We start from the raw sequence: 20,381 nt of genomic DNA on the forward strand, positions 1-20,381 counted from the left end.
AGGAGAGAACCTGAAGGAAGCAACCTAGGCTGCTCACCTCTAAACTGCTTTTAAATGTGAGAGAAATACACTTCGATTTTGTTTAAGCAAAGATTTGGGGGGTGTCTGTTAGTGGTAGCTGTATTGGGTCATTGCTGATACAAGTAACCTATTCAAAGTCAAATAGCTCAGAAATGGCTGAGTCAGAATAAACCTGGTGGTTTAAGTCTGGAGCCTGGGGTCTTTACCACTCTGCCCGCCCCTGGTGAGCACTTGAGAAACATGAGATGATATCATTATCATCATCATTACATAGTAGCAGAGAAGCCTCCTTCTTAGGTTACCATATGTTAATTGGTAATAAAATCAATTTAGTGTGTCATAACTATCATTTAAAAAAAAAAAGAAATCTAGTAGAATTGAAACAGAAAACACTAGGGTGAAAACTCTAAGACACTGATGAAAGAAACTGAAAACGACACAAATAAATGGAAAGATTTTCCACGGTCATGAATTGAAGAATTAATATTGTTAAAATTTCCATACTACCCAAAGCAATCTACAGATTCAATGCAATCCCTATCAAAATTCCAATGGAATTTTTCACAGAAACAGGACAATCCTAAAATTTGTGTGGAACCACACAAACCCCCAATAGCCAAAGCAATCTTGAGAAAGAATAACAAAGCTGGAGTCATCATGTTCCCTAATTTCAAACCACAAAACTATAGGAATCAAAACAGTATGGTACTGGCATAAAAACAGACCCTCTGCCCACCAACCCCATGCCTCTATGAACTTGTCTCCCCTGCTTCAGTCCCACTGCTGTTCCTCAAATGCCCCAGGCCTGCTCCTGCCCCAGGGCCTTTGCACAGGTTTCCTTGTGGTAGAACTGTCTTTCCCTGGGTCTCCTTGCCTCCTTTTAGACTTCGCTCCAATGCCATCTTCTCTGGGAGAATTTTCTTGACTGTAATATTTTCACTTACATCCCCCACCCCTCTGGCATTTCCTATTTACCTTCTCTGTGTTTTATTTCTACATTTAGCCTTTAAACCTCGGAGCATCCTGTGGTACATTATTCATTTGTTTTCTTCTCCACTGGAATGTAAGCTCCACAGCAGCAGAGCTTGCTTTTTTATTTTCCTTGTTTTTTTTTCCCACTGCTATTTCAATACCTTTGTTTAATAAATATTTGTGGAATGAATGGCTGGATTTCTCTGAGGCCAGGGAGTCCTGAGAGCAGGCACAAAGCTGGCCCTGCTGCCCTGCCTGGCTCCCCAACCCAGCATTCTCTCTCACCGTCAGTTCCTGACTTCTCTCCTTTTGGAAAATCAGAAGTTCATACCTCTCTCAGTTTTCATATTTTTACAAACACATTCACTCGTTCCCTACAAAGGCAGGGAAAGTTCTGTCAGTTTAGTTGAGGAGCAGAGAGGGTAGAGAGAGTACAGATGCTATTCAGGGATTGGCTGTATTGCGCTGACTGCAGATTTTTTTTTTTTCAGAGTCTGTGTGTCAGGGGTTGTTTAATAAAGAATTTGCCTGGTCTTTGTCCCTGGTTCTGGACAGGAAGCCTCTAAACCCTTGGAATCTCCCCAGTGATAGGAGTGTCTTGGTTGTTTATAGTCGGTCCCTCGCCCACACCTGAGTTTATGCTAATAAAGTGACTCATGGTTTGCCCCTGGCTAGTTTCAGGATGGGGGCTGGCCATGCCAGAAAGTTATGTGATTAGAAGATTGGGGTTTGGGGCTACATGATATCAGTCTGACTTCCCAACCTCTGGAGAAAGGGGCTAGAGATTGAATCCAAATATGTAGCCAATGATTCAACCAATCATGCTGATATAATGAAACCCCGATAAAAACTCTGGACCCCAAGACTTGGTGGCACTTCCTGGTTAGTGATGCACATCTAGTTGCCTGGAGGATGGTGTGTCCTGAGGACAGGAAAGCTGCTTGTTTAGGACCTTCCCAGACATTGCCTTATATGTTACTTCATTTGGCTGGTCCTGATTTGTATCCTTTATAATAAAGCTGTAATTGTAAGTATTGTGCTTTCCTTAGTTCTTTGAGTCATTCCAGAGAATTATTGAACCTGAGGGTATTGTGAGAAGCCCAGAATTTGTAGCCAGTTGGTCAGAAATGCAAGGGCCTGGGGACTTCAGAACTTGCAGCTGGTGTTTGAAGTGAGGGTAGTCTTGTGAGGGAGACTGTGCCCTCAACCTGTGAAGTGTGGCCTAATTCTGGGGAGGTAGAATCAGAATTGCATTGCAGGGACTTCCCTGGCGGTCCAGTGGTTAGGACTCCACACTTCCACTGCAAGGGGCACGGGTTCGATCCCTGGTCGGGTAACTAAGATCCCACATACCAAGTGGCGTGGCCAAAAATGAAAACAAAACAAATTGTTTTTTTTTTAATTAAAAAGAATTTGTTTAAAAAAGAATTGCATTGCGAGGGGGAAACTCTATAGTCATCAGTGCTCTTTTAATTGCAAGTGGAAATTGCAAGCTCATCAACTCGAGCTCTTAGGCACAGAAGGAAGCATCATGGCTCATGAAATGGGGGGAGTCCAAGGGTAGAGTGAATTGAAGCCCGGATGGATCCAGGGACCCAGATGGTCAGGCAGGGCTCCTTCTCACTGAAGCTCTTCTCTACAGCCTTAGTGGGGAGCCTGGCCCTGCCGACTCCTTTGGACTTCTGGCTTCCACAACACTGAGGCCAACAAAAAAATGTCTGTTGTTTTAAGCTACCCAAATGTGGGGTAATTTGCTATGGCAGCCACAGGAAACTAATCTACCTGCGATTCCAATGTGTTGGTTTGAAGTGAATTTCTCACTACCTGCCACTCATGCCTCACCACCCCAGCTTAGGACCCATGTGTGAGGGTGAGGGGTGAGTCTGTCCTGCTAGACCTCAGCTCTCCAGGCCTCAGGCCACCCTCTGCTCTGGTGAGCGAGCAGTGGAAACTCCCAGAGGAGGGGCCCGGGGAGACACAGGTGTGTTATCCAGGGAGCACCTCTGGTTTCCCACTAACAGTGGACTTAGATCTCTCTCACTTTGTACAATTCACGTGACCTTTCTGGACTTACACTGGTAAAATGACTACTTTTAGCTTGTGATTCTGTTGCAAAGGATACATTGCTTCTTCAGATGGGCAGGTTCTGAGAGAGAGAGAGGGAGAGAGAGAGAGAGAGAGAGCAAGAGAGAACGAGAGCGAAAGAGAGAGGGAGATCGAGCGAGAGAGAGAGAGAGAGAGAGAGAGAGAGAGGTAGAGAGAGAGAGGGGGAGAGAGAGAGAGAGAGGGAGATAGAGATAGAGGGGGGAGAGCAAGAGAGAGAGGTAGAGAGCGAGAGAGAGGGAGGTAGAGAGAGAGCGAGAGAGAGAGAGAGAGAACGAGAGAGTGAGGAGAGCAAGAGCGAGAGAGCGAGAGAGAGAGTGAGAGAGAGCGAGCGAGAGAGAGGGAGATAGAGAGAGGGAGGTAGAGAGAGAGGGAGATAGAGAGAGAGAGAAAGAGAGCGAGAGAGAGGGAGAGCAAGAGAGAGAGAGAGAGGTAGAGAGAGAGAAAGGTAGAGAGAGAGAGAGGGAGCTAGAGAGAGAGAGGGAAATAGCGAGAGAGAGGGAAAGGGGGGGGGGAGATGGAGAGAGCGAGAGAGAGAGCGAGAGAGAGCACGCACGAGAGAGGTAGAAGGGGGGAAATAGAGAGCGAGGGAGAGAGAGTGAGAGAGAGAGAGAGCAAGAGAGAGAGCGAGAGAGAATGAGCGAGCGAGAGCGAGAGAGAGGGAGAGAGAGAGAGATAGAGCGAGAGAGAGGTAGAGAGAGAGAGGTAGAGAGAGCGAGAGAGAGAGAGGGGGAGAGGTAGAGAGAGAGAGAGGGAGATAAAGAGAGGGAAAGAGAGAGAGAGAGAGAGAGAGAAATGAGGGTTAGAGCAGCCACCAGGTGGCGACATCTCTTCCTGCATCTGGACAGCAGGTGGACTTTAGCTCCTGCGCCGGGGGGATGCCCCAGACCTGCCAATGGGGCCCCTGATCGAGCTCTCAGGGGAAGCTATCGAGATAGGATGACCGAGGCTGCGCCTGGAAACTTATATCCAAGAAAAATTATGAGTCTGATACCTGATTGGTGATTATTATATGAGGAGAGAGGGTGATAAGAAAGAAGTCTAGAATGACATGCAGGTTTCTGGTCTGAGTTGCCAGGCAGTGCTCGGAGGAAGGTCTGGAGGAGGAGGCTATGGGGCATCTAAGCAGGAGCTGCTAGGAAGCAGACATAAAGGTAACTCTCGAGCGGAAGGAAACGAAAGGCAGAGGACGGTATCTGGAGGCCGGATGACCCTCCCTAATGTGAGGCCCAGCATAGCGTAGTGGTCTAGAGGAGGGGTTGGCAGACACCGCCCATGGAAGTGGCCTGCCACCCACCTTCTGTAAAGAAAAATTGTTTTATCGGAACAAAGCCACACCTATGCATTTACGTGTTGTCTATGAGTCATTTCACACTACAAAAGCAGAGTGAAGTCAGTTTTGGACAGAAGTCATAGGGGCTGTGAAGCTAAAATATTTCCTGTCTGGCCCTTTGGAGAACAATCCTGCTGATTCCTGGTCTCGGGCAGCACTGCTTAACTTTCAGTGTGAATTATGACTGACCTGGAGATGATGTGAGATGAAGAATCTGCTTCAGGAGGTCTGGGACCGGTCCTGAGACTCGGAGCTTCTATCGGGCCCCGGTGCTACTCATTGCTGCTGGTCCGGGGACCATGCTTTGAGAAGCAAGGACCTAGAGCAGCGCTGTCCAATGGAAATAAAATGTGAGCACGCAAGTAATTTGCAAGTTTCTAGTGTCCACATCAAAGAGGTAAAAAGAAACATATGACATTAATCTACTATTTTATTTAACTCAGTATAGCCCCAATATATTAGGTCTTATGTAACCAATACAAACTGAGATATCTTCCTTATTTTGTGGGGGATACAAAGTCTTTGAAATCTGGTGTGTACTCTGCAGCCCATCTCACTTAGGACTGACCACACTTCCTGTGGCCGGCAGCTGCCATACTGGACAGCCAGCTCTGGAGTAGATTGGAGCCAGGCTGCCCGACGCCAAGCCCCAGCCCCACCACTGACTAGCTGTGTAGCTGTGGGCAAGTGAGATCGCCTCTCCATGTGTGTTTCCCCACCCTATAAAGTGAGAATAATAAATGCATCTCCTCAAGATGTTGTCTTCAGGATTACGTGAGGTGATAAAAGTGCAGCCTGCCTGGCACATCATAATCTGTTGCTATTAGCATGATTCTGTCCAGGAGGTACTTTCCATACAGTAAAGGAAGTCCTTTGAGCCTGGTTTCCCTCCCCCATGCCCCAGGGACAGAGGGTAGAGTTAAGCATACACACTCCTCAGTTCTTAGCCCATTGCTGCCCCTTCCTGCAGGGATCTTCTTTTCCTTCATCCCACAAATGTTTATTGAGCCTTTTTTTGTGTATTAGACCCTGTGCCACATACTGGGGATCCAACACCGAAAGCAACACCGAGACCCTCCTGCCCCTGTGGATTATATTCCGGTAGAGGCCTCACAAAGAACACAATGAATAAAGAATATGCTAGGAGGTAGTACCTTGGGGAGAAATTAGAGCAGGGTGAGGGGCACGGAGAGGGCTGAGGAGGGGTGGAAGTGTCAGCTTTAAGTAGGTGGCCAGGTGGGCTTCCATGGGACAGGAAGTCAGGGGAGGTCCTGAGGCCAGTGGGGCTGGAGCAGAGTGAATGGGGAGAGAAAGAGATGTGGTTAGAGAGGGGTGGAGTCGGCGGAGGCCCATTGCGTAGGGCCTTACAGGCCATTTTAAACACTTTGCGTTCTTCCTTGGAGTGAAACAGCCAACCGGATGGGTTTGGCCAAACAAATGTCATGATATGAATTGCATTTTTCACAGCTGTCGTGCTGAAGAGAGACTGGGTAGGGATGGGGCAAGAACGATCTGTGCGGGCCCGGAACTGAGGCTTCACTGGGATGTGAGAACCAGGGCAGACCTGGGCAAGTGGGTGTGGTTGGTCAGCCTAAAACCAGAAGACCAGTTTTTCTTTTTTTAATTTTTATTTTCGATCGGAATGCAGCTGATTAGCAGTGTGGTGTTAGTTTCAGGTGTACAGCAAAGTGATTCAGTTACACCTATATCTGTATCTATTCTTTTTCAAATTCTTGTCCCGTTTAGGTTGTTACAGAATATTGCGCAGAGTTCCCTGTGCTCTACAGTAGGTCCTCGTTGGTTTTCTGTTTTAAATATAGCGGTGTGTATGTGTCATTCCCAAACTCCCAATCTATCCCTCCCCCGCTTCTCCCCTGCTAACCATAAGTTCATTCTCTAGGTCTGTGAGTCTGTTTCTGTTTTGTAAACAAGTTCATCTGTACCACTTTTTTAAATATTCCGCATATAAGCAATATCATATGATATTTGTCTTTGTCTGACTTACTTCCCTTAGTATGATAATCTCCAGGTCCATCCATGTTGGTGTAAACAGCATTATTTCCTTCTTTTTAATGGCTGCGTAATATTCCATTGTATATATACCACATATTCTTCATCCATTCATCTGTCGATGGACATTTAGGTTGTTTCCATGTCTTGGCTATTGTAAAGAGTGGGGCAATGAACATTGAGGTGCATGTATCCTTTCAAACCATGTTTTTCTCCAGATATATGACCAGGAGAGGGATTGCTGGATCATATGGTAGTTCTTTTTTTAGTTTTTTAAGGACCGCCATACTGTTCTCCACAGTGGCTACACCAAATTACATTCCCACCAACAATGTAGGAGGGCTCCCTTTTCTCCACACCCTCTCCAGCATTTATTATCTGTACACTTTTTGATGATGGCCATTCTGACTGGTGTGAGGTGGTACTTCATTGTAGTTTGTTTTTGTTTTGTTTTGTTTTGTTTTGCGGTACACAGGCCTCTCACTATTGTGGCCTCTCCCGTTGCAGAGCACAGGCTCCGGACGTGCAGGCTCAGCAGTCATGGATCACGGGCCCAGCCACGCCGCGGCATGTGGGATCCTCCCGGACCGGGGCATGAACCCGCGTCCCCTGCATCGGCAGGCGGACTCTCAACCACTGCGCCACCAGGGAAGCCCTCATTGTAGTTTTGATTTGCAATTGTCTAATAATTAGCGATGTTTAGAATCTTTTCATGTGCCTCTTGGCCATCTGTATGTCTTCTTTGGACAAATGTCTATTTAGGTCTTCTGCCTATTATTTTTTTTTAACTTTTTATTTTATATTGGAGTATTGTTGATTAAAACGTTGTGTTAGTTTCAGGTGCATAGCAAAGTGATTCAGTTATACATATACATGTATCTATTCTTTTTCGAATTCTTTTCCCATTTAGGTTGTTACAGAATATTGAGCAGAGTTCCCTGTGCTCTACAATAGGTCCCTGTTGGTTATCCATTTTAAATATAGCCGTGTGTACATGTCAATCCCAAATTCCCTAACTATCCCTCCCCTCCACCCTTCCCCCTGGTAACCATTTTTTGATTGGGTTGTTTGTTTTTCTTTGATAATGAGCCACATGAGCTGTTTGTAAATTTGGGGGATTAATCCGTTGTCAGTCTCATTGTTTGCAAATATTTTCTCCCATTCTGTGGGTTGTCTGTTTTTTTTTTTTTTTTTTTTTTTTTTTTTGTGGTATGCGGGCCTCTCACTGTTGTGGCCTCTCCCGTTGCAGAGCACAGGCTCTGGACGCGCAGGCCTAGCGGCCATGGCTCACAGGCTTAGTTGCTCCGGGGCATGTGGGATCTTCCCGGACCAGGGCACGAACCCGTGTCTCCTGCATCGGCAGGCGGATTCTCAACCACTGCGCCACCAGGGAAGCCCTGTCTTTTAGTTTTGTTTATGGTTTCCTTTGCTGCGCAAAAGTTTTTTGAGTTTAATTAGGTACCATTTGTTTATTTTTGTTTTCATTTCCATTTACTCTAGGAGGTGGATCGAAAAAGATACTGCTGCAATTTATGTCAAAGAGTGTTCTGCCTATGTTTTCCTCTAAGAGTTTTTATAGTATCCGGTCTTACATTTAGGTCTTTAATCCATCTTGATTTTATTTTTGTGTATGGTGTTAAAGAATGTTCTAATTTCACTTGTTTTACATGTAGCTGTCCAGTTTTCCCAGCACCATTTATTGAAGAGACAGTCTTTCCTCCATTGTATAGTCTTGCCTCACAAGGAGACCAGTTTTATCTGTTGTCCTCCTGTGTCCCCCATCACATCCATTTCAATGTGTAAGTACATACACCCTCGTAAGACATATAGTGTTGTGGGCCTCCCATTTCCATAAATGGCATTATGCTACCAATCTCGTATCTTTCTTCAGTATTCAGCACTGTCTTTAAGATCCATCCACCCTGCTGTACGTACCTCGAGTTGTTTCTAACGGCGGCACAGTGCTCACAGCACACACCTGCCACCTTTTACTTAAATAACACCGCTGAGAGCATCCTCCTGGAGTTCCCTCATGGGCCCAGGTAGAAATGTCTCTGGGGAACGCTGGGTCTTGGATGTGTGCACAGCTAACTTTAAAGTGCTGCCAGCTTGCTTCTCAGAGCGCCTGAAGTAGCTTCCATCACTACCAGCAATACTGAAGCGACTGTCCCCACGTCACTGACGACACTTAAAGCTTGTCAATTCCAGGGGCACAAGGTGGCAGCTCTTTATTTCCATTTGCACATCTCTAGCTCCTTCAGTTTCTTCCTTCGTGTGAGTCATTCAGGCTCACCCTTCTGTGGATCACCCATAAACCATTTTTTTTTTTTTTTCTCTTTTGGCTGCACTGCTTAGCTTGCGGGATCTTAGTTCCCTGAACCTGAGACCCCGGCAGTGAAAGAGCCTAGTCCTAACCACTGGACCGCAAAGGAACTCCCCCCATAGCCCATTTTTCTTTTGGATTTCCTTTTTCTTGCTGATTTACAAGAAACCTTGCATAACATATATTAATCCCTTTTCAATTTTAGTCACTGCAAATACCATCTTGGTCTGCCACCTGTTAGCTTTGCCTGTGATGGCTGTTAACAGAAATTATTACTTTTGATGCAGCTAAATCCATCCTTCCCCTCTCCTTGCATTTGGTGCTTTTGGGGGTGGGGTTTAAAAGGTGACTAACTTTAGGACGATTTAGAAGGAAAAAAAATTCTGAAACTATGCTTAGAATAAGATCATATACAGAGATTATTTCCTCCAAGCTGGGCTTGGAGAAAATCCCCATCTTATTTTGCCTCTACACATCAATACCTAATTTGGGGGGTTCTTTTTCCTTTTTTTTCCCCCAGACTAAATGGTTAAGAAGGAAACCACTTGAAGTAAATTTGGTTCTCCTAAGTTTTTCTACATAAAGCTTTAAAATGCTTCACTCTCTTAACAAACTTTATGGTGAGAGGGAAGAGAGAGAGAGGCCTGGGATTCCACCCACCCTTCACACCACACTGCATGTGGTTTTAAATCGGCACAGAACTCTGCCATCTGGAAAGAAGAGAGAAGATTGAGAATAAAAGATTTGTAAAATATGTGTTTCCCAAACCCTAGGGACCTAAAGAGTTAGTGACTTGACAAAGCAACTAGCTTTTTTTTATTAGACTACAGATATTTATGAAACACTGTGCGCTATGTGGTGTTTTCTTTGTTGGATTAGTTATAAATGTCATGATCCATGTTCAAAGGGATTCAGGGATGGAACGGACGGACCGATGGACAACAGGGCCACAGGAGGCTGAAAGAGGATTTTAAAATGTAATTTGAACGTTATGGAGAATGGCCAGAAACTTCCAGAAAATTCTGGTTTGCTGCCAGGACCCAAATAAAGAACTTGACAAGGCTGGGTGGAGCCCATTGAACGTTGAAGTGTCTCAATCTTTTTGAATTTAAAATCTAGGTAATAAATCAAGCTTGTGCCAGGTGGAGAAGATGGACTGGTAAGAGGAGAAAGTGCTGAGTCTGGTTCCTGGAGTTGAAGTCTTGTGCAGTCACAGGCAAGAAGAGGATGATTAATCCTTCCCGAACGGCGCACTTCAAACTCTGATGATCAGGAAAAGGGTGGACGGTGGTATCAAAATGACCAATTATAAACCTGGGAGGACAGCGAGAAGAGCCAGCCTGGGACTTTTACAGAAATAATACAGTGAAAGAGTATGTCCCACACTGGGAATTAGGAATGCACTCTGTCTCCTGCTGGTGACCTGGCCACAGACCAGCTTTTCCCCCTTCTCCTTTTTTCAGGAGAAGAAAAATCTCCTTTTCCCTCCCTTGAGTTGAGTTTCTGTGTTTACATAAGAAGCCTGTCTTCTGTGCTCATCACCACCACGTTCTGTGAGAAGCTTTCAGCAGTTTTCTCAGGGTGGAACTCTTAAGGCCGGCCTTTCTTGTTTGGATCTCTGACACACAACGGGGCTGTTGACAGAAATGGTTAAGTGGCCGTGAAGTCTGGAGCCCAGATGCAATCCACCTGCCAAACAGGATCAAGGGTAATGGCGGAGACGGAAGGCCAAGCAAGCTCTTCAGCCTCAATGGAAGTGTTAACAGAAAGCAGGAGGGGGAGCTAAGCTTGCTGGGGACAAAGGAAAACGCAACAGATCAATCAACTCTCCTTTGTCAAGAGGCGGCAGCAGATCACAGGCTGAGGCCATCAGGCTCCCAGACGAGATGGGGCTGGGAGGGCCCTTTGGGGTGTCGCGTTTCCTCGGGTGCGACGCTCAGCTCCAGGCAAATCCCCACTCCGCACGTTGGCCTTTGCAAAGGGTGCTCCTGTGTCTTTGATGACTTTCCATAAGAAGACAGTCTGTCTCGGACAGAGATGACGTTCATTTCCCTGCTCCCAGGCCAGTGAGAGCACCGCACCCCCGCCCTGTGCAAACTATTAGCATTTCGGGATCTCAGGAAAAAAAAAAAAAGATCCACTTGTGCATTCCAGACTCATGGGGCAAACGGAAACAGATGAAAAACAACCAAAACCCAGAACTGCCACCTTTCAGATCTGTTAACAGGGGCAACCACTGGAAGCAGGTACTTAACTTCTTCTCTAAGAAACGGAATAAAATGTAGACGTCTTTAGATGCCTTTGGTATATTTTAATGTATTTACCCTTAGACACGGAGGCCTATATTTATTGAGTGCATTGCCTCAAAAATTATTTAAGCAGGTTTTCTTTTAACATTATTATTCTTTCCTCCCCGTGGTCACAGGCTGCGCTCACCATACGCCCACATTCCCATTTGGTTCTGCCTCCCCCGAACCTTCCCTGCTTTTATTTTTGTTGTTCTTAACAGCCAGTCCCCTTCCCTTTCCATCTGTCTCTATCATCTATTTTCAGGTTATGGCTCAGGCCCTTCCTCCTGCAGGAAAAGCTCTATTTATATATTCTCAAATAGCTGAAGAAGAGGGGCCGCGTCTAACAGTTGTTAGCAACATGAACAACGGGATTCATGTTTCTCTAGAAATAAGCCAACGGCTTTAAGCTTAGGTCTAATTGCAAAACTAGCAGCAATGATTTTACCATTTATAAGACAAAATACATAAGGTTGGATAATTTCTTTTCTTTTCCTTGTACACACACACACACACACACACACACATATATATATGTGTATATAGTTAACAGGTACTTTAAAATGATAACCTTAAAAACAATAGTCTCAGGATGGCCTTTGTTGCTGAGGAAGGGGTTGCCATTACACCATGGTGTATATTTCTCCTTGTGAAATGCTTGGTTTCCCTGCACACAGGGAAACCCGCACACAGCAGAGCTTCACTACACGCACGCCAGATACAGCAAAGGCACGGAGTGCGCGGTCAGACTCAGACAATTTATTTTACTGGATGTAGATTCAAGTTCAACTAAGCACTCTAACAGGTAACACGATTCAAACATCAGAGAAAAATCTCTTTAAATCCCAAGAAAGCAAGCTCACACAGAGTCTGTGGGCCACCAAATGAACTTTTTATTCTCGACACCCATCCGCGTGGAGTGTGACAATGTGAGGTTGCCAAATATAGAAAGTGATAGACACCACAACCATCTCCCGAAGATGACTATCCGTTGAATGGAAAACATCATTTAAATAAAAAACATTTAAAGATGCTCCCTTAGCTTGTATAATTCCTAAACGTAAAATATAATCTTAGTAACAGAACAAAGAATTCTCCTTGGTTGGTCACATCACTCATTACGGAAGGGGAAAATCAATAAAAATCATAAAAAACAAAACCCTGAAATAGAAATAAATAACGAAATAATTTACTCATAGGTAGTTTTGCTGCATTGCACATTACCACACAACATTCTAAAGCTGATTTTTTTTTAAAAAGCTTGGAAAACACATTTGCCTGTTGCAGTTTCTTGCTGAGTGGTGCATGCTTCTCAGAAGGAAAAGTATTCTACGTAGGCCTGAGTTTCAAATTTAAACACTGGGTAATCTAGAGCTTGCCCTCCTGGGTGCACGGCTGTGATGACGGGAGAGCAAGCGTCTCCCCAGCCCCCTAGGTGGGGAGTGCTGCCAAAAGCCAGCAGTTTAGGGTGAGAACGGGCAGAAACCACCGGTACAAATCAGTCTGTCTGTAGTACTTTTAAATGGATTGTAAAATCTCTGAGAACATCCTCTGGAGGTTCAGAAAGCAGCGGCACAGGTATGATGATGGAACAGAAGCGTTTACTGGAGGAGGCTTTCCACCAAGAGTTAACACAGAACATGGTTCTTTGCGAGGCTTTTAGCAAGTTCCCACCCGCCCAATTTTCTTGCTTTCTGTTGCTAAAAGTGTTCAGAGTTTACTGCCTTCTTGGCCAGCCCTTAATTGATATTCTTTGCTTCATGAGTTAAGCCCCCCGGGTGCTTGCCTGTCACCCCAGCCTGTACCTGCATCGCTGAGAGGGAGTTGCTGGCCGTCTTCTCGTCCCTGGTGCTGGGTGGGAAGAAGCTACTGAGCCCTTCTCATGACTGCAGACATCTCAGCACAACACTGTGAGCCCTCCTGAACAGCACGTTTTAAATTTGGGCGGGGTGGGGGGGGGAAGGAGGAGTATGCTACTTGGTTTATTAGAAAACCGATCTTGAAAAGAATCTAGAGGAAAAGGTAAGTGAAATCCTGGTGCACGAACAGCTATTTTGAGATTGAAGTTTGGTCACTTCTCTTGCCCCTCTTTTTGTGCTCACGGGTGGTAACTACCTTCCTGAGTGAAGAGGACGAGGCTGTATATCTGTTCTTGAACGGGACTCTCCATGCAGGGCCAGCAGATGTCTTCTGTAAAGGGACACTTAGTAAACGTTTGAGGCTCTACAGGCCACATGCAGTCGCTGTTGCATATCTGTCACTTTTTTTTTCTTTAATGACCCTTTAAAAATTGAAAAACCATTCTTAGCTCAAGGGTTTCCGAGATTTTCCCTGTGGGCAAGTTTGCCAGGCCTGCTCCGGGAGTTCTTTGGCAGAGGACACGGCACCGAACTGTGCAAAGTCCAAGGCTGCTGGGCCTGGGAACCCTAATTTGGGGACTTCTTTTGGAGAGTGAGTTAGGTCCTTGCAGATGGCTGCTCAGGCTTCGCTCCTCCAAGCTGGTTTCTCCTGCGCTCCCCAAGTGGAACAGAGCTGGGCCAGGTTAGCATCCTTTATTTTAAAAGTGGCTATTTATCGTAGGAGGTCTTCATTTAGGCCTGTTTAGATCTGTGCCTATGCTAGCTTATCCTTGCTTTGATTTGAAAGGCAAAATCACATATTCTAGGCATTGGAAAATTTTCATTCTGCAGGTTAGGGCCTTACTACTCCAAATGGCTGGCGGCAGAGAAGCTAACATGTAAACTTACTCTTCTTCACCACTAATGCCACCCACAGTCCACAGGGCAAACCTCCTTTAAGAAGTCAAGGAGAAGCACGCCAGCTCACTATGCCCCTGGGGTACCCATGACACGGCTCGTGTGTGGCTGCCTCTTGAAAAGGAACAGTGTTTGCCAGGGACCAAGCATTTAAATAGCTGGAGACCAGCATTTCAGAAGCTGGATTTTTCGAGAGACATCTGTCTCCATCCTCTCTGAAACAAGTCTCTCTACACATCAGATGCTATACCACCATACAGCTCCTCTAACCTTCTTTATATTTGAGAGGCAAACTTTCTACCAATAATTTTTCCGTTGTTAGAATATTCACTTTGAAGAGCAGAATCACAGGATTTGCATTTCTTTCATAAATTTGTAATCTTTTCATAAATTTGTAATCTTTTAAGTCATCAATATACTGTATGCCACGTTTTTAAGTAATTAATAGACGAGATGAAAATCTAAAAAGTTTTTCTAAATTAAATAAGGGCTTCAGAACGTGAGTTCTTTCTCTCATCATTGATTTTTTTAAAAAGGCAGCTGATGATTCTCGAAATATACATTTGTTACCAACTAGACGAATTTAGCTGTTTTGGAGTTAAGAAATAGCTTGTGTGTGCGTACACACACACACACACACACACACACACAGAACATCGCCTAAAAAACTATGTATGAGAATTCCCAAAGCTTCTAAACTAAACGAACAGGTGAAAAAACACTAATCTCATACATGCCAATCCAGTTGTCCTTTTTAGGTTTTTGTTTAAAATGTCAAGCGTGTTTTCTTCAAAATGTGAGTTGATTTCTTGTGTTCAGTTCTTCTCTTCGTTTGGATTTACAGTGGCCCTGCCAGCACAGCCTCAACCGCGACAGTCAAGCTAGGTCTCTGAAATCCGAGGGCAGGGGGACACCAACTTGAAGAGGGAAGCAACCGGAGCACAAGTAAACAAGCACAGACGAGCTACTGAGAAATAAGGACGTGCCTGTCGACAAGCACCAGCTCCAGTTCTAACAACACCGAAACCAGTGAACTATGAATTTTCCAACTCAAAAACGTAGTGTTCTAAGGCCGCTGAAAGATGGCATGAAGAAAGTAACTACCTGTGGTCAGAAGAAGTAACGGTAACGGGGAATGATTCTTCGAAGTGAAATGAAACAGTGCATTCTGAAGTGTGTGCTTTTAAAAGTGAGAGCCCTGCACTCCCTCACTCTCCCCCATCAGTGGTTTTCATACACAAACACACACATGCACACACACGCTCTCTCACACACACACTCTCACCCTCACACACACACAGAGCTCTGGCCATCATTTCACATTTTTCAGGTCTCTTCACTATCAATTTTAAAAACTGTTACCTCCTGGTGCCTGTACCTCTCTATTTTGGATATAAACAGTTTTGATTTTTTTAACCGGCAAAGAAAACAAACAGCAACAGCCCTGAACAATAAATAGAACTAAACATCTCCCTCTTTAGGTTAGCGCTTTCAAGACAGAGAGAAAAAGGGGGCGATCAGTCCAGTCGGTATGTGTTCTGGTTCTGTGAAAGCGTCACCCCTCGGTCCCACCTCCCCTGACAGAGAACAGCCTGCCGTTTCCCTCCAATAGTAAAGTGCATCTTTTTAAAATCAAATATACCTTAGAGAACAACCAAAAATTTTAGTAATTTTTGGCAGATATCCTATGCAGCAAAAATGAAGTGATGTTCCCTTTTCCCTATTCCGCAACTTAAAGCTGGACACAGAACGGCTAAATGCAGTGCTTCTAGGACAGCAGAGTTTACGAACAGTGGATTTTGGTTTGGTTTCACGGAACAAAAAGGGAAAGGAAAAACAAATGAGAATGAAGAGGAGAAACCCTGAGGCAAAAATGGCTTTTCCTTTAGAGTCTTTCTGGGGCTCCAACTCCGGTTCATAAGGTACCGGCGATCTTCTGGGACGGAAGGCCGTCCTCCAGCCAGACGGTGGCGGCCGAGCCACTGCGCGGGGCCCGCCTGTGAATGCGCCGCAGCCGCAGCAGGTAGAGGAGGATGGCGAGCAGGACCACCAGGAAGCAGCCCGAGAACAGGTAGTGATTGTACACAAAGGAGAAGCCCCGCCAGTGCGCGTGGCTGGCCCGGAAGGTCTCCTGCTGGATATCTCTGACCACACGGGAACAAGAACAAACACGAGAACTAGGCAGGCGGGAAGTGTGATGGAATGTCGCGCAGGGTCGGGTGGGACGGACCTGGTTTAGGACTCAGCTCTGCAGACAGAAGCTGGAACCTCAGTCTCCCAGACTCAGTTTCCCCTCCTCAAAAATGTAGGGTAATGTGGCCCAGCAGAGGGTAGTTGTATGAATGAACACGATAACGTGTGAAAGGGTATTCTTAAGTCTGTAGCTGTTACCGGCGTTATAATTGGGATAACAAATCAGAGAAAGTTAGAACTGTAAGTGTTTCACTAATACATAGAAGCTAACGTGGAATCAAACCACATTTATGATCAGTGACCCCCACTACTCACAAGTTTTGCAGTTAACCCGGCTAAATGTGCTGCTGGGAGATGCTTAATTAAACGAAGGGAAAAAACAAAAACAAAAACAGCTAATACCTCATTGGTTAGTGAACCAGGGTTCTTATGGGGGTGTCAACTGACAGCTAAGTCTGTGAACTTGAGTGGGGAAAGAAGGCGCATCTTTATTTTACCAATCTCTGGTAGTAATGCAGTATTTTCACGGAATGCGAATGCAGACAAAAAACTATTGCTACTATAGTATCAGCAGAACTAGTGACTCTGATCCTAGTGAAACGCACAGACCTTTTACATCACATTGTGCTGTTTTGCAGATGCCTCAAAATATCATCAACAGGCATCATTACACTGAACTTACAGGAAGTACGAATTCTGCTGCCAGGTCTTGCTATTTAATGTGCTAATAAAGAAGAACGTATATCACTACATCACAAATTTGTCTTCTGTAATATTTTGATAAATGTACTGCAATACAACGGTTTCCTCTACAGCCTATGTATTTATATTATGCATTAAAAACAAGATTTTGAGAAGGGGTCCAAGGCCATAAAGGTTAAGGACCCTGGAATGGACCCTTCTGCGCAGGGACTAGGGAACAGGCAGCTGAGAATAAGCACTTTTGTGACGCCTTTGCTGGGATGGTGGGCTGGGAAGGGAGGAGGCTCCGGTGGGGAAGACCAAGTTAGACCTCCCCGACTCTCCCATTCTGCCCATGGCCAGCGCCAACGACACCCAAAACAGCCACACCCACGGCCCATGATGCCTCGGATGCAGGGAAGCATCTTCTGTTGGATTCTCATTACCAAATTCCCAGCCATACCTTAAGGGTAAGAAGCGGGTCCTGTAGAGGATTGCTCCGAGGGTCCACTGAACCTCCTTGTCGTAAACTTGCAAAGCTGTCTTTAAATTTTTGTAGTTGATGGGAAATGAGAAGCCCCTGTGGAACACCTCAAACATCCAGGCGGATTTGAAGCACTGATACCTACAAACAGCACAAATGTGTGAGTGGGACTGAGTCACTGGGTGGGTCCAAAAGCACATTTGCGGCGTTGGCCTTGCCCTCTGTGAACAACGGGGGTGCACAGGCTTCACGAGGCCTGCGCTCTGAGGGCGAAACCATCCGTACGCATCTCCGGCTGATTTGCTTGCTTTACACCCTCTGTCCCACACCATTCACCTGTTAAAATCAATTTGCTCACGAAGCTTGGTCTCCGTGTAATTTAATACGTGGCTGCGGGAGATTTTTCCCCTCAGGCCTTCCATCACTTACTCAATTCAGTTCTGAATAAATACCGAGCAAGTTCCACCTTCTCTGGACCTCAGTTTCTTTATTATAAAATGACAAGACAGGTGGGTCCTTTTCAGCTCTGATAATCTATGATTCTAAATATTTATCAGAGGGTAGCTTTTTGCAAAGCACTGGGCTAAGCAAGTAACAAGACATCATAATAAATAATAAGATAGCCAACGTGCTTAAATGACTTATAATGAAAGAGGATTTTTAAAAAAGCTACAAATAACTATAAAACCAGAATATGATAAATGCCACAAGAGGGACAGAATGAGTGCTCTGGAGACTCGCAGAGAGGGATGGAGCCTAGCTAAGTGGACAGAGGAAGACTCGGAAGCGACAGCATCTGACCTCTGATGTCTGGGCAGGACATCAACGAGGAGAGGATGCACAGGGGAATTCCAGGTGGAAGGAAGAGCAAAACTGAGCCCCAAACTGCAAGGTACGTTTGAGCACGAGTATCTGCCATTCATCTGAAAGGAGCCTGGAGGAGATGAGGAGGAGCAGGGACTGATGAGGACAAAAAGGGAGACTGGGGCCACGGTATGGCCAAGAATGGACACACAGTTTCTTCAGCACACCCTGGGCTCAGCGGTCTACGACTTACTTGAGCCTGTGGAGGTCGGCGTGAGAGGCATACAGTCCTCGGTCAAAGCGTTCCCGCAAGATGGACCACTTCGTTGCGCAATAATCCTGAAAGAAATTTCACCCCAAATGAATCACTAGGAAAGGTTTATTAAATTTTTTTCATTTTAAAAGTTTTTACCAAATTCACATTCATAACAAACATATCCTTCCAATTAGGAGACACAAGCTTGTGTCTGTGTCCCATGAGGATGAGACACACAAACACTGTCAATGCTTAACCGATGAGCTGAGATAGTGCTTATGCTTTGTCTCAAAATTCAGCCAAAGTTACTGTTAAAGAGAATCTCACTGCCCACAACCGACCTCTTCAAAGCTGCTAAGTCTCTCCCCCCAGTGACTGCATGTGACAGGCACAGACTTTTGGAAAAGTGAAGCAGTCTTTCAGCCAGTTCAGACTGAAAACCTATGTCTGTGGCTATATGGTGCAAGGTTCTGGGAACACAAAGATGAGTACGAAAGGCTTTGTCTTCAAGAGAAGGGAAAGAGGTGCCACCTTTTCCTGAAGTTACTTGTAATGTTTATATGAACAGCTGACATTTACTGAACACTGTGTTGGCACCTTTTCTAAATGTAATGCTTCAAACAACTCCTTAACATAGCTGCTATTCCAACCTCTATTTAAAGGATGAAGAAACTGAGGCTCACAGAGGCAGTGAAACTCACAACAGGGGGTACAGAGAATGGCGCGCAGCCTGGGGTGAGAGGGTGAGGATGCATGTCAGGCAGAGGAGGCACGAGGGACAAAGACAAGACGGGAGGGAGACGAATAGATGTCTGATGCAATTAGAGTATCAAGTGCTAGGCGGGGAGATGAGGCTGCAGGGTGGGAAGGACGCACTCAAGCATTTGAAATTCGTCCTGGAAGCAAGAGAAAAGCCCCTGAAGACTTTCAATAGGAGAGCAGGTGGCCGCACTGGGTTTCAGACAGAGCACTTGGGAGTGGTGTGGGGGATGAACTACAGAAGGGGGACCTCTGGGAGGCTCCTGCATAGTGCAGCTGACAGACAGAGGCCAGGACGGGGGCAGTGAGGGCAGGACAGAAAGTAGGGAGAGCAGGGCTCCGAGAAAATATACGACATACAATAACATGCTTGATGATTGCTAGTATAGGGTGTACAGCGAGGGATGGATGAGTGACACGGAGAAGTCTGTAACTCCTGGGTTTGGGGGAGGGGAGCTAGATGGTTTAGTGATGCCATGACCGAGACAGCGTAGCAGAACAGAATGGGGAGAAAGGGGGGTTGTCTGCAGTCGTGAAATCTAGCAGGGCACTGGGCAGGCAGATGCAGAGCCTCCTCCCGAGAGGCAGCAGCAAACCACGAACGTGGACGAGACCATCCAAGAACCTGAAGGACAGAGGACCAAGGGAGGAGGTCTGGGATCACCAGTCTCACAGGGGACTTTCTGCTTCTGCTGTGACTATTCCTCTGGCCCAACCAAGGGAGCAGGGCTGCCGAGGCGCTGCACGCGGCCTTCGCCCTCCCCCTTGCCCTGCTCTGGACTTGGGCCCGTCGCCGTCTGCCCTGGCTTCCTGGCTGGTTACCTTCGCGGCTCTCGTAAACGCGGCAGCGCTGTAGTCTCCCCCCATCCGTAGCACATCCTCAGTGCAGTAGTAGAATTCGGAAAAGCCGTAGAATTCACTGTTCTGGAAGTGAATCGGGGGCTGGTAGACCCCATTGAGGGAGGTCTGCGTCTCGTTGGTTTTGTTCATGAAAGGCTGGATGGTCTCTCGGCACAGGTCGAAGTCTCCCGTCCCCCGCAGGTACAGTGTCTGTCCATTCTGCTGGATTTCATCTTTAATGTCCAGGGGTAGGCAGGGGTCCAGGTACGGAGTATCAGGGGTCAGCCCAGTCTGTTTCCCCAGGAGCCTACAGGACAAAGAGAACCTTCATCATGAGACCAACAGAAAACTGTGTGAAGAAGAAAGTGGCTGCAAGTCAGCGTTTCTCAAACTCTGCCCTATGGAACACATAAGGGTTCCGGAAAAAATTAAGTTGGGAAAACATGGACTCAAGCCCCTCCTGGAGATTCATGATACACATGTGCGTACAGCAGACAGCTGAACGGGGTCTGGTGAAACTATGACTTGGTCAGATTACTGACGCTTTCCGTGCCCTGT

At 46.0% G+C, this 20,381-nt stretch overlaps 1 protein-coding gene across 12 annotated transcripts in view; it reads right to left on the minus strand.

Annotated features, from left to right (window-relative positions):
- Nucleotides 1-8,643: 8,643 nt before the first annotated feature.
- The window catches only part of ENTPD4 (ectonucleoside triphosphate diphosphohydrolase 4), a 42,803-nt gene continuing 31,065 nt past the window's right edge, over nt 8,644-20,381 (minus strand). For 7 of the 12 annotated variants that reach the window (XM_067039898.1, XM_059072062.2, XM_059072060.2 and 4 more), the window contains 4 exons: nt 19,806-20,130; nt 18,222-18,307; nt 17,144-17,305; nt 15,170-15,950 (listed from right to left, as the gene is read on the minus strand). In XM_067039898.1, the coding sequence (XP_066895999.1) occupies nt 15,722-15,950; nt 17,144-17,305; nt 18,222-18,307; nt 19,806-20,130 (802 nt within the window). In that variant the 3' untranslated portion in view covers nt 15,170-15,721. Of the gene's footprint in view, nt 9,473-15,169; nt 15,951-17,143; nt 17,306-18,221; nt 18,308-19,805; nt 20,131-20,381 lie in introns of those variants that run through there. The other 5 variants (XM_067039901.1, XM_067039903.1, XM_067039902.1 and 2 more) reach the window with 3 other exon arrangements.

This window comes from Kogia breviceps, chromosome 8, assembly GCF_026419965.1.
Source record: "Kogia breviceps isolate mKogBre1 chromosome 8, mKogBre1 haplotype 1, whole genome shotgun sequence".
Taxonomy (NCBI): Eukaryota; Metazoa; Chordata; class Mammalia; order Artiodactyla; family Physeteridae; genus Kogia; species Kogia breviceps.